We start from the raw sequence: 10777 nt of genomic DNA, 5'->3' as shown, positions 1-10777 counted from the left end.
AGCTCCAGGGAGAGTGTATTTAAGTGTGTGTGTATGTGCCAGCGCAGGAGAGTGTGTTGGTGCTGGAGTGTGTGTGCTTGTGTGTGTGTCTGCGCTGGGGAGAGAGAGAGAGAGTGTGTGTGTGTGTGTGTGTGTGTGTGTGTGTGTGTGCACGCACGCTTATGTCTGCCCCAAGGAGCGAGTGTGTGTGAGTGCGCACGCGTGTGTCTGTGCCGGGGAGAGTGCGTGCGCGCGCGCGTGCTAGCGAGGCGGCGCCCGAGACGGGAGGCGGTGTGCCGGGCCGGGCCGAGGAGCAGGGCTTCGTGCGCTCTGCGGCCGGCGGCCCTGCAGGGCTGTTAGGTCGGGAGCCGGGATTAAGATTCTGTTTGCCGCTTCCGAGGCGCGAGGACGCCGAAGAGCAGTTCCGAGAGTGGCGGGGGCTTCGGGAGCCAGACCGGCACCGGCAGGGCTTACGGCCGTCGCCTACTGTGCGCCACATGTGGCGCCGAGCGCCTTACATGCGTTACGTTTGCTTACAGCACATTTCACGGAAGGGACCGTCTCGGAGGCTCAGTTGTCACGTTAGCGGAGGGGAGGCTGCCAGGGACAGATTGGCCGCCATTTCTTCCCCGGATGATTGCAGTCACATCTCCAGTTCCCATCCTTGTCCCCCGCCCGCCGGACTGACACCCACACCGGCTGGTGCAGCAGTCCGAGTCCAAGGAAGATGTTCGGTTTGGCTCAGATCCTCCCTGGGGCTCCCCACTGGGGGGCGGGGAGGCCCAGGTCCTTCCAAGGGTGGATCGCGTACGGGTCCCGCCTCGCTGCTGCGGGGCCCCCTGGCCGCACCACCACCAGCACCACCACCACCACCACCACCACCGTAAGCATAATGAGCTCGCCCGGACCCGCTCACTTGCTGAGTGGCCCCCCACTCCCTTCGCTCGAGCACGGGGATGGCTGCCGGCCCCCCACAGCTGCTCTCCCTGCCTCGGCTCTTGCCCCCTTCCCGCTGCCCCCCCCCCCCGCCCCCCGCGCTGTATGTAGGCCCTTCTTTTCCTACTCTTGGTGTCTGCTTGCTTTTTTTGGATGATGTTCTTTTAAAAATAGAAGTCAGATAAATAATATTTCTACAAAAAATTTCTTAAATATTTGCATTTACTATATCATGAAAATTTTCTAGTTATAGAATTTATGTTTTTGAATGGTTGCATGCATCCTAGTTAATATACACATTTTAAACCCTCCTGAAGTTTTGATATTATAAAAAGACAAAATTAGGAGTTTACATGTCTAAGAAACCTCGAATCACTTCCTTTGGGTAACATTCCAGAATAATAATTGCTGAATAAAGACTGTAAATGTTTAAAAAAAAATAGAAGTCAGGAGGGGCGCCTGGGTGGCTCAGTCGGTTGGGCGTCTGCCTTCAGCTCAGGTCATGATCCCAGGGTCCTGGGATCGAGCCCTGCATCGGGCTCCCTGCTCATCGGGAAGCCTGCTTCTCCCTCTCCCACTCCCCCTGCTTGTGTTCCCTCTCTCAAATGAATGAATGCATTTTTTTTTTAAAGATTTTACTTATTTGACAGAGACACAGCGAGAGAGTGTGTGGCCTGCAAGCCCGCCTGTGAACGAACTAACCCCCGGCCACCTCACATCATCTGTCCTTCTTGCTCACTTCACTTCAGCCACATTGCTCTTCTTTTAGCTCCTCAGACCTGCCAGCCCACCCCCCCTTACCTCAGGGCCTCCGTTCCTGCTGTTCCTTGTGCCTGTCACTCACTTCCCCCAGATCAGACGGGCTGGCTCGCGGATTGCCCCGGTGAACCCTTCCCTGATCTCCTCTAACAGCCTCAGGGTCGCGCTCCGTGACCTGTTTCGGTTGCTCGTGGTCCTCAGCACCGCTGGGTGCTCATGTGATCCCCACAGGGCAGAAACGGCCACGGCGGCCACTCTGCCACGCGCTTGGCTGGGAAGGAAGCCACCCGAGCGGCCGCGGCCGGTTTATTCCTTAGCCTAAGCCAGAGCGGCGCGGCTCCCATGGGATGGCACCGTTCTCCGGCTACATGTGTGGCCTGCAGCTCTCGCCGAGCTCGGGACGAGTCGGAGGTCCCACGGCTTAGCCCGAACCAGGGAGGCGGATGGGAAGCTGCCTCGTGGCAGACCCCGGAGATGAGGGAGGGGGACGACAGACAGCCTTGCAGCAGCTCCTCACACGGCCGCTCACCTCTCCTTGCGCCCGGCAGGCTCCCGGGCTGTCTGAGACTTGGGTCCAACGGCAGTCGGCTCTCTCTATGCCGCCTAGGGGTTGGCATCTGTGGCGGAGCTGGTCCCTTATAAGCACCTGCCCGGCGGATCTTGGCATTCTTTCTCTCTTTCCTGGCTTCCCTCATAGACCCCCCCTTGCCCCGTGAGGGCAGGACCTTGCCCCTCTTCCCTGCTGTGTCCCCAACACCCACCAGAGGGCCTGGCAAACTACGGTGCTCAAGAAGTATCCGTTGGATAAATGATAGGAAGTTAAAAAGCAAGTAAAATATTTAAAAATGGTATCTGAGTTACCCAGAATGAGAAGCAAAACGTTTTCTCGGGTTGTGCAAGACAAAAAAAAAAAAAAAAGCAGAATTTTATTTCTTGCTAATACTAGCTAACATTGATTGGGTTATTAACCACATGCAGTGGAAGCATACTAAGCACTGTCGAACCTTTGTGATACCCCTAGGAGGTAGATGTTTTTTCACCATCCTGATTTTGCAAATGAAGAAATGCAGGCCCAGAGAGGTTGTGTAATTTGCCCAAGATCACACAGCTAGACATGGCAGATGAGGCATTTGAACCCAGGCGGTCTTATTCCGGAACCTGCCCTCTTCGTCCATTACCACTTAACCTTTAGTGCCTGGTTCTTAGTTACAGACTAATACACTGAGGGCACAGAGAAAAATACTAAGCTCGTTGAAGGGAATAGTTCCAAATGACTTGTGTATTAAACAGCTTTTCGAGGTCACAGCTGATCTTTAAGAATGTACACTGACTTCCTCCAGCACTGGGGACCGTTTTCAAAGACAATTGCGGAGTTCCTCCAATGTGATCTCCGAATTTTTCTGCTGGCTTATTTTACGACCCCGTGGGCAGCTTCAGACAAAATAACTCTCTGGCATGAAGGATTGTGTGTATGCTCTTTGCCATTTTTAAATGTGAATTTTATAGATCCCTCAAACCACTTGAAAGAGTAATGCTTTTTTAATGGTTTTTCATTATTAGTTGTAACTTCCAAGCATTACTGATAAAAACTGCCAAATTCTTTCAAGTTTTCTCTTAACACAACACGGGTGTACTTCATAATGAGCCTCCTCATTATGATTCATGACTGAAGTGACTTTCAAACTCCATAGCTTTACAGTAGAACTTCCTTTCCTGACATTTCTTCGTCGTGACAATATTCGAGAGCTGTGAACATGAACCAGTTCGGTTCTCCCGCACGGGGCGTCGTCCGGAGCGCTCATCCCGCATCTGCCCATCGGCCCCCGTGTCCTCGTTGCCCTGCCCTTTCTCAAGGGCTTCCGCATTTCCCCAGCTCCGCAAGACCTGAGGGGTTCATCCTGGATGGGGCAGCTAGCGGCGCTCATCACCGTCGGGGCGTCCTGGCTTCCGGGGCCTCCGGGTGGAACAGAGCTAGAGGAGGGAGCATGCGCCCTCGCACACGTACACACGCATCTGTGTCTATTTCTGCATCTGTGTACGTAGGAAAAGAACGAGTTCACACTGCAGGCTGCTCTCATCCACACCGCAGGATTCATTCTAGCCGCCTTGCCTGATTTCTGAACTTCTCTTCGCTTCGACTTGGAGACTCTGGCTCCGTTCACTTGCTTGTTCAACCCCGGTATGATGAAGGACTTACGTGTGCCTGTGACAGATCGGACTAACTAGAGCCCGGTGTCTGTGGGCACATTTTTTTGCCGTAAGCCTTACGGTATCCGATCGAAATGCTTTTTTCCAGAATTATTTTCTTCTCCCTCCCTTTTAGCGCAGCTGTGGTATTCACCTGTCATGCAGTTTGATTCATTTGTTAGTGTATTTTATTTAGGCTCTCACATCCTAGTCGTGATTGAGTCTGACGGTGGATCGTAATAAGAGCGAGAGCGATACGGAAAGGTCTGCTCGGAGATACTTTGGCCCCTCGTCCTGTTCCCATTGCCTCAGCTTTCCGCTCCTGCTCCCGCCCACTCGACCATCATCATCTTCCTGGCTTCTCGTGGCAGCCGTGTGTGTGCCGAGCACATACTACGGCTAGGCACATTCCCCTTCGTGGCAGCCCCTTGAGGTAGGTCCTAGGATCACCACCATTTTCTTAGATGAGGGGATTGAGCCCCACAGATGTAAGGACGTTGTCCGAGCTGACATCCTGGCGCATAACCGCTACCCCAGCCGGGATCTGACACCAGGACCAACACTGGGACCACCTTTTTCTTAAAATTCTCTGGTCCCTCCTCATCCTGGGTCTCCCTGAAAGCTCGGCACGTCTGAAGTTCACCTTTCTGAAAACGTTCTGTTCACTGTCGCAAGCCTTGTTCTGCTCCGGCGTGGCTAGAGAAGGGCCACGAGGGGCCACCTGGCCTTTGCTTGGGACCTGGGGGGAAGACGTTGCCCTCGGTCGAGTCCACCCTCCCCGTTTTCCAAAATGTGTTGATGCGTCTTACTTGTAAATTTGGCAACCTAGCAATTTCTTTGAGAGGTCACCGAGGCTTCATGGAAAACAGTTGTCTGGGAGCACAGCGGTTCAAGGAGCATCCGCACTTGGCATTGTCGCTGTTCCGTTCGGTAGGTGATGATGGGGCCTTTCTGCGTCTCGGGCTGTGTGCTGGGCATTTCAGGGATAGCGCTGAATGCCAATGGTCCGCGCCCTCGAGGGGCTTCAGGTCTAGGAGGGGAGAGGGGCAAGTCTACCAGTGTTCCCAACGCAGGGCAAGGCTCCGTTCAGGGCCGAAGAAGAGGGTACACCTAATGTAATGGGAATTCAAAGGAAACTCAGAACGAGGAGGGGGAGGCAGGGGGACCTTCTGAAAGAAGCTTCAGGGAGAAGCAGCATTTAAAATATGGCTTTGGAGGGGCGCCCGGGTGGCTCAGTGGGTCAAGTGTCTGCCTTCGGCTCAGGTCATGATCCTCGGGTCCTGAGATGGAGCCCCACATCGGGGCTCCCTGCTCAGAGGGAAGCCTGCTTCACCCTCTCCCTCTGCCCCTCTCCCCTCAGCTTGTGCTCTCTCTCTCTCTCTCTCTCTTTCTCAAACAAACGAATAAATAAATAAATAAATAAATAAATAAATAAATAAATAAATAAAATCTTAAAAAATAAATGAATGAAATATGACTTTGGAGAACGGGAAAGGTTTGACTAGGTAGATAGAGAGGAAGGAAGGCTGGGGAAAAGGTTTCAGCCAAAGGATCTGCTTGGGCAGAGGCATGGGTTAAAAACAAATCACAGGGCAGTGTGGGAAATGGTGAGGAGTCTATTTTGGCTGTGGCAGAGAGGATGTCGAGGGGAGCGATAAGAGAGAAAGCCAGCAGAGTAGACTGGGGTCATTTTAAGGGCTTCTGTATCTGTTAGGATGATCTAGGCTTCCTGTCAGATCGCCCTGCTCAGACCGGCTTACGCAGTAAACGGCATTAACTACAGAACTGGGAAGGCCGGGAGTAGCTCCAGCCCGCTCGGGGTGATCCCCCGCTCCAGGACGATGCCAGGCTCCCACGTGCCTGCTCTGGACCAGCTTCGTCCTAAAGGCCGCTCGTCCTGTGGCCGGGTGAGGGCCGCCGGTAGTCATGGGGCGGGGGGCAAGCTTCACTGAGAACGGCCTTCTGTGTCAACTTGCTTGTAGCAGTGGTGAAAAATCCCTCCCGGTGTCTCACGAGCCAGAACAGGCTCAGATGTCCATTCCGTAGCCAGTCACTGGCGATGGGGGGTGGGTTGCCCTCTGGCCCATCAGGCCCACTTCCGGAGCTAAGATTAGAGTCCATTTCCCTTGGGACACATAGCACAAACTCAGAACTTGGTCAAGAGGACGTAGCCCGGATTCGGTGCTAGGGAGGCAACCAGCAACCTCTGTGCGCTCGAGTGCCAAGAAAGTGGAGGATTGTGCTCGTTGAGTGAGAAATGGGGAATGTGGAAAAAATGTGAATTTTGATAAACCAAAAATGTTCCTGGTTTTCAGTGAGTCGAAGATGCTATCAGTTGTTTATGGGGCAGACAACCTGGTTTCTTCAACAAATAACTTGCAAGGAAAAACATGAAGGAGGAAACCTATAGATTAAGAGAGACAGAAATCTCAACCAGGAGCAATGTACGGACCCTCATTTAGATCCCAACTCAAGTAAACTTGAAAATACACATTTATGATGTGAGACAATTGGAAGTGTGAACCCCGGCTCGAATATACATCGGTACCAAGGAATTATTGTGGTCTCTAAAATGTGGAATAATATATTGTGGTTACGTTAAAAAAAAAAAAGAGTCCTATCTTTTAGAAAATACAGACTAAATTTTTTACAGATGAAAACAGCTCGATGTCTGGGATTTGTTTCAAAAAAATACAGGAGTCAGGGGAAATAGGTCATGAGCTGATGATCACTGAAGCTGGGTGATGGGTATATGCGGAGTTCAGGAATACTATTCTACCCTTTTATATATGTTTGAAATTTCCCATGATAAGTTGTTTTTTAAGAGGGTGAAAGAGGGGCGCCAGGCTGGCTCAGTTGGTGGAGCATGTGATCTCGGGGTGGTGAGTTTGAGCCCCATGTTCGGCGTAGAGATTACTTACAAATCTTAAAAAAAAAAAAAAAAAAAAAAGAAGAAGAAAAACAAGTTACCAGGATAACCTAATTGAGAAGGGGACATTTGCTGTGGAATGCTCAGCATGTACAGGGCCCCTGCCACCATCTGGCATTAAGAGGACTAAAAAATATATTATCCAGGGGCTGTGCTAGATTAGAGATGGCCAAAAATTCTTTCCTAATCTTCCCATTACGAGGTGGAGCAAACTCCCCTCCCCCGGAATCCAGTCTGGCCTTTGAGAGTTGACAATTGACTGCAGTAGAAGTGACGTTTTAGGACTTGCGAGGCTGTTAGGAGAGGCTTTCCAGCCTTGTTTGGCTCTCTTGGAACGCTCTGGAAGTCCTGAGCCACCATATGAGAAATTCGACTACCCAGAGTTGGTCATTCTGGAAGCTCCCAATAAACAGTCCCAGCTGAACTCAGTCTTCTACCCAGCCCCACCAAGTCTCCAGACTTGAGTGGAGCCCACGCGGAACCTTCCAGACCAGCGCATCTGCTATGTGAAATAAAAGAATCACCCAGCTGAACCCTGCCTGAATTCCTGACCCATAAAGTCATGAGATGTAATTAAATGGTTGATGCTTTAAGTCATTAAGTTTAGAGGTAGTTTCTTAGGCAGCAAAAGGTGGTCAGAATAGAGCTGTATATCTAAGTGACAAGGTATTTGAGCGAGGGAATAATAAACCCAGAAGTCAGGGTAGCGTTTCTTGGGGGAGGAACACAGGTAGATTCAAAGGTACCCTTAAGGGCCTAACGCTGAGGCTGTGTGTTGTGGGTTCTCAAGTATGCATTTTTATTTTGTGGGCACATTTCATATATAATATTGTAGGTCCTAAATATCACATCATCAAAAAGACTTTTATAAAAGATCTCAAGCAAGCGTGGGGAAGGGTAAAATTTGTGACGCCTGAGTGGTGGGTACACAGGTGGGTATACATGATTCTGTATGCTTTATATTTGAAATATGATTCTCTAAGACACTTGAAATCTAATAAAACCATCCTAAAATTAGTAGGCCTTGTACAAGGACGAAAAAGAAAAAAACAGCATGTGATATGTGTATACATTAAGTGTAGAAAAAGAGGCATGAAAAGTTGAGTTCCCCAAATGTTAATGATTATTATCTCGGGGGGAGGGGGGTTCTAGTGCTTCTGTTGTGCAAACATATATAATATAAAATTTACCATTTTAAACATTTTTCAGTATACAATTCAGTGGCTTTTTTAAAGAAGGATTTTATTTATTTACTTGTCAGAGAGAGCACGAGCAGGGGGGAGCGGCAGGCAGAGGCAGAGGGAGAAGCAGGCTGCCCGCTGAACAAGGAGCCCGATGCGGGACTCGATCCCAGGACCCTGGGATCACGACCCGAGCTGAAGGCAGACACTCAACCGACTGAGCCACCCAGGTGTCTCCAATTCAGTGGCTTTTGCCATCTTCCAAAATTGACGCTTTGTACCCATTCCCAGTAATCCTTCCCCATTCCTCCTCCCTGTCCCCAGCCCCTTGGCAGCCACCACTCTTCGTTCTGTCTCTGTGAATGTGACCACTCTAGGAACTTAAATGGAAGTGGAATCATACAATATTTGTCCCCTTGTGACCAACATTTCACCTCACGTAATGTCTGCAAGATTCATCCGCGTTGTCACGTGTGTCAGAATTTCATGTGTCTATGACATTTCCTTTTATCTATTCATCCATCGATGAACATTTGGTGCTATGGACTGAATTGCCCCCCCCCCCCCCGCCAGATCCATACTGAAGCCCAAACCCCCAGTGTGACTGTAGTTGAGATAAGACTTTGGAGAGGTAATTAAGGTTAAGTGAGGTCATAAGGGTGGGGGCCTAGTCCAATAGGATTGGTGTCCTTATAAGAAAAGGAAGCAACACCAAGGATGTGTGAAAAGGCCACGTGAGGACGTGGCAAGAAGGTAGCTATCTGCGAGCCACTGAGAGAAGTCTCAGGAAAAATCAACCGTGCTGGCGCCTTGGTCTTGGACTTCCAGTCTCCAGAACTGTAAGGAAATAAATTTCTCTTGTTTAAGCTACCCAGTCTGTAGTCTTGTTATGGCAGCCCTAGCAAATTAATGTACTTGGGTGGCTTCCACATTTTGGCTACTGTGAATCAGGCTGCTGTGAACATGGGTATATGAATATCTATTTGAGTCTGCTTTCAATTATCTTGGGTATATATTCAGAAGCAGAATTGCTGGATCATATGATAATGCAATGTTTAATTTTTTTGGAGAACAGCCATGCTGGTTTCTGCAGTGACTACACCATTTTACACGCCCGCCAGCAAAGCACAAGTGTTCCGTTCTCTCCACATCCTCACCAACACTTGTTGTTGTCTGGTTTGTTTTGTAATATTTAAAAATTTTTTAAGTAAGCTCTGTCACCAGCGTGGGGCTCGAACTCACAACCCTAAGATCAGGAGTTGTAGGCTCTACGACTGAGCCAGCCACGGCACCCCTGTTTTCTTGTTAATGGCCATCCTGCTGGGTATAAAATGGTCTCTCATTGTGGCTTTGATTTGCATTTCTGTTAATGATTAGTGATGCTGAGCATCTTTTCATGTGCTTATTGGTTATTTAAAGGTATATCTTCTTTGGAGACTTGTCTATTCAAGTCCTTTGCCCATTTTTTAATCAGGTTGCTTGTTTGGTTCTTGAACTTTTATGTATATATCTAAATGTATATAATCAGAAAAAATGAAACTAGTTTTATCGCAGCTGAAACAGAGAAAGGGAGTAATTTTAAAAAGGAAGCTTATGCTCTCTCATTTTCCCCCCTTTTCAATCATTCTTTTTCAATCATTCTGATTATATCAAGAAGAAAGCCTCGATTTGTGCTCTTATAGTTTTTAATGCTGATTTTTTAAAATGTGAGAAATACAGAAAATTAGGAAGTGAATCATTCAAATGCAATCAGAAGTGCAGTGTTTTTTTTTTAATCCTAATTTAAACCAATTTTTAAATTTACCATGACATTTTTTTTTTTTTTTGCTTAGGTTTGTGTGTCATACACATTTCCAGGCTACTGCATGAGACGACCAACATGTGTCTACTGACAGATTTGGATTCCTATGCTCACCCTCACTTCCACTGAGGGTCCACTTCCAATAACATGGGGTAGGTAGTCAGTAAATGACAATTCTTAAAAAAAAAAAAAAGATTTATTTATTTACTTTAGGGAGAGAGAGAGAGAGAGAGAGAGAGATGGGAGTGGGGAGGAGGGGCAGAGGGAGAGGGAGCAAGAAAATCTCAAACCAACTCCCTGCTAAATGCGGAGCCCAACAAAGGGCTCAATCTCACCACCCCGAGATCATGACCAAAAGGACCTATATCCATCCAAAAGGATCCTTCGCAGATGAGTGAGAGACAGAGTTTCAGATAAACCAAAGGTGAGAAAATGTGTCACCAGCAGACCTTCATTACCAGAAATCATTAAAGGGGGACACCTGGGTGGCTCAGTCGTTAAGCATCTGCCTTCCGCTCAGGTCATGATCCCAGGGTCCTGGGATCGAGCCCCACGTCGGGCTTCTTGCTCAGTGGAGAGCCTGCTTCTCCCTCTCCCTCTGCCTTCCGCTCCCTCTGCTTGTGCTCTCTCTCTCTCTCTCTCTCTCTCTCTCTCTGACAAATAAATAAATAAATAAAAATCTTAAAAAAAAAAAAAGAAACCATTAAAAGGTGTCCTTCAGACCAAAGAGAAATGGCGCCGGAAGGAAACCCGGATGTACAAGAAGGGATGAAGACTGGAAATAGCAAGTCAGTGAGTAATAAAAGTTAGGCTTTCTTATTGTAGCTGACTTAAAAGGTAAACAACTCTCTAATGGAAAGAACAAAAACTGTACACTGGGGTTTACAACAGTTGTGGAAGTAAAAGATAAGACAAAGTGGCACCAAGAATAGGAGGGCAGGTATATGGAACTAACTATTGTGTTGGAAGGTTTAGTAGATTTGTGACGTGTCACATGTAAAGCGA

At 48.6% G+C, this 10777-nt stretch overlaps 1 protein-coding gene across 1 annotated transcript in view; it reads left to right on the top strand.

Moving 5' to 3' along the window:
• Window positions 1–9899, top strand: part of HPRT1 (hypoxanthine phosphoribosyltransferase 1) — a 52611-nt gene extending 42712 nt beyond the window's left edge. The window contains exon 9 of the mRNA XM_073879116.1: window positions 9804–9899. Coding sequence (XP_073735217.1) covers window positions 9804–9863 — 60 coding nt within the window. The 3' untranslated portion in view covers window positions 9864–9899. The remainder of the gene's footprint in view (window positions 1–9803) is intronic.
• Window positions 9900–10777: the final 878 nt, after the last annotated feature.

The sequence above is a fragment of the Callorhinus ursinus genome, unplaced genomic scaffold (genome assembly GCF_003265705.2).
Source record: "Callorhinus ursinus isolate GAN/ISIS: 27379988/994484 unplaced genomic scaffold, GSC_fseal_2.0 scaffold33, whole genome shotgun sequence".
In the NCBI taxonomy this organism is placed as follows: domain Eukaryota; kingdom Metazoa; phylum Chordata; class Mammalia; order Carnivora; family Otariidae; genus Callorhinus; species Callorhinus ursinus.
The sequence above is the reverse complement of the archived record's forward strand: the minus strand, read 5'-3'. Positions and strand labels throughout refer to the sequence as shown.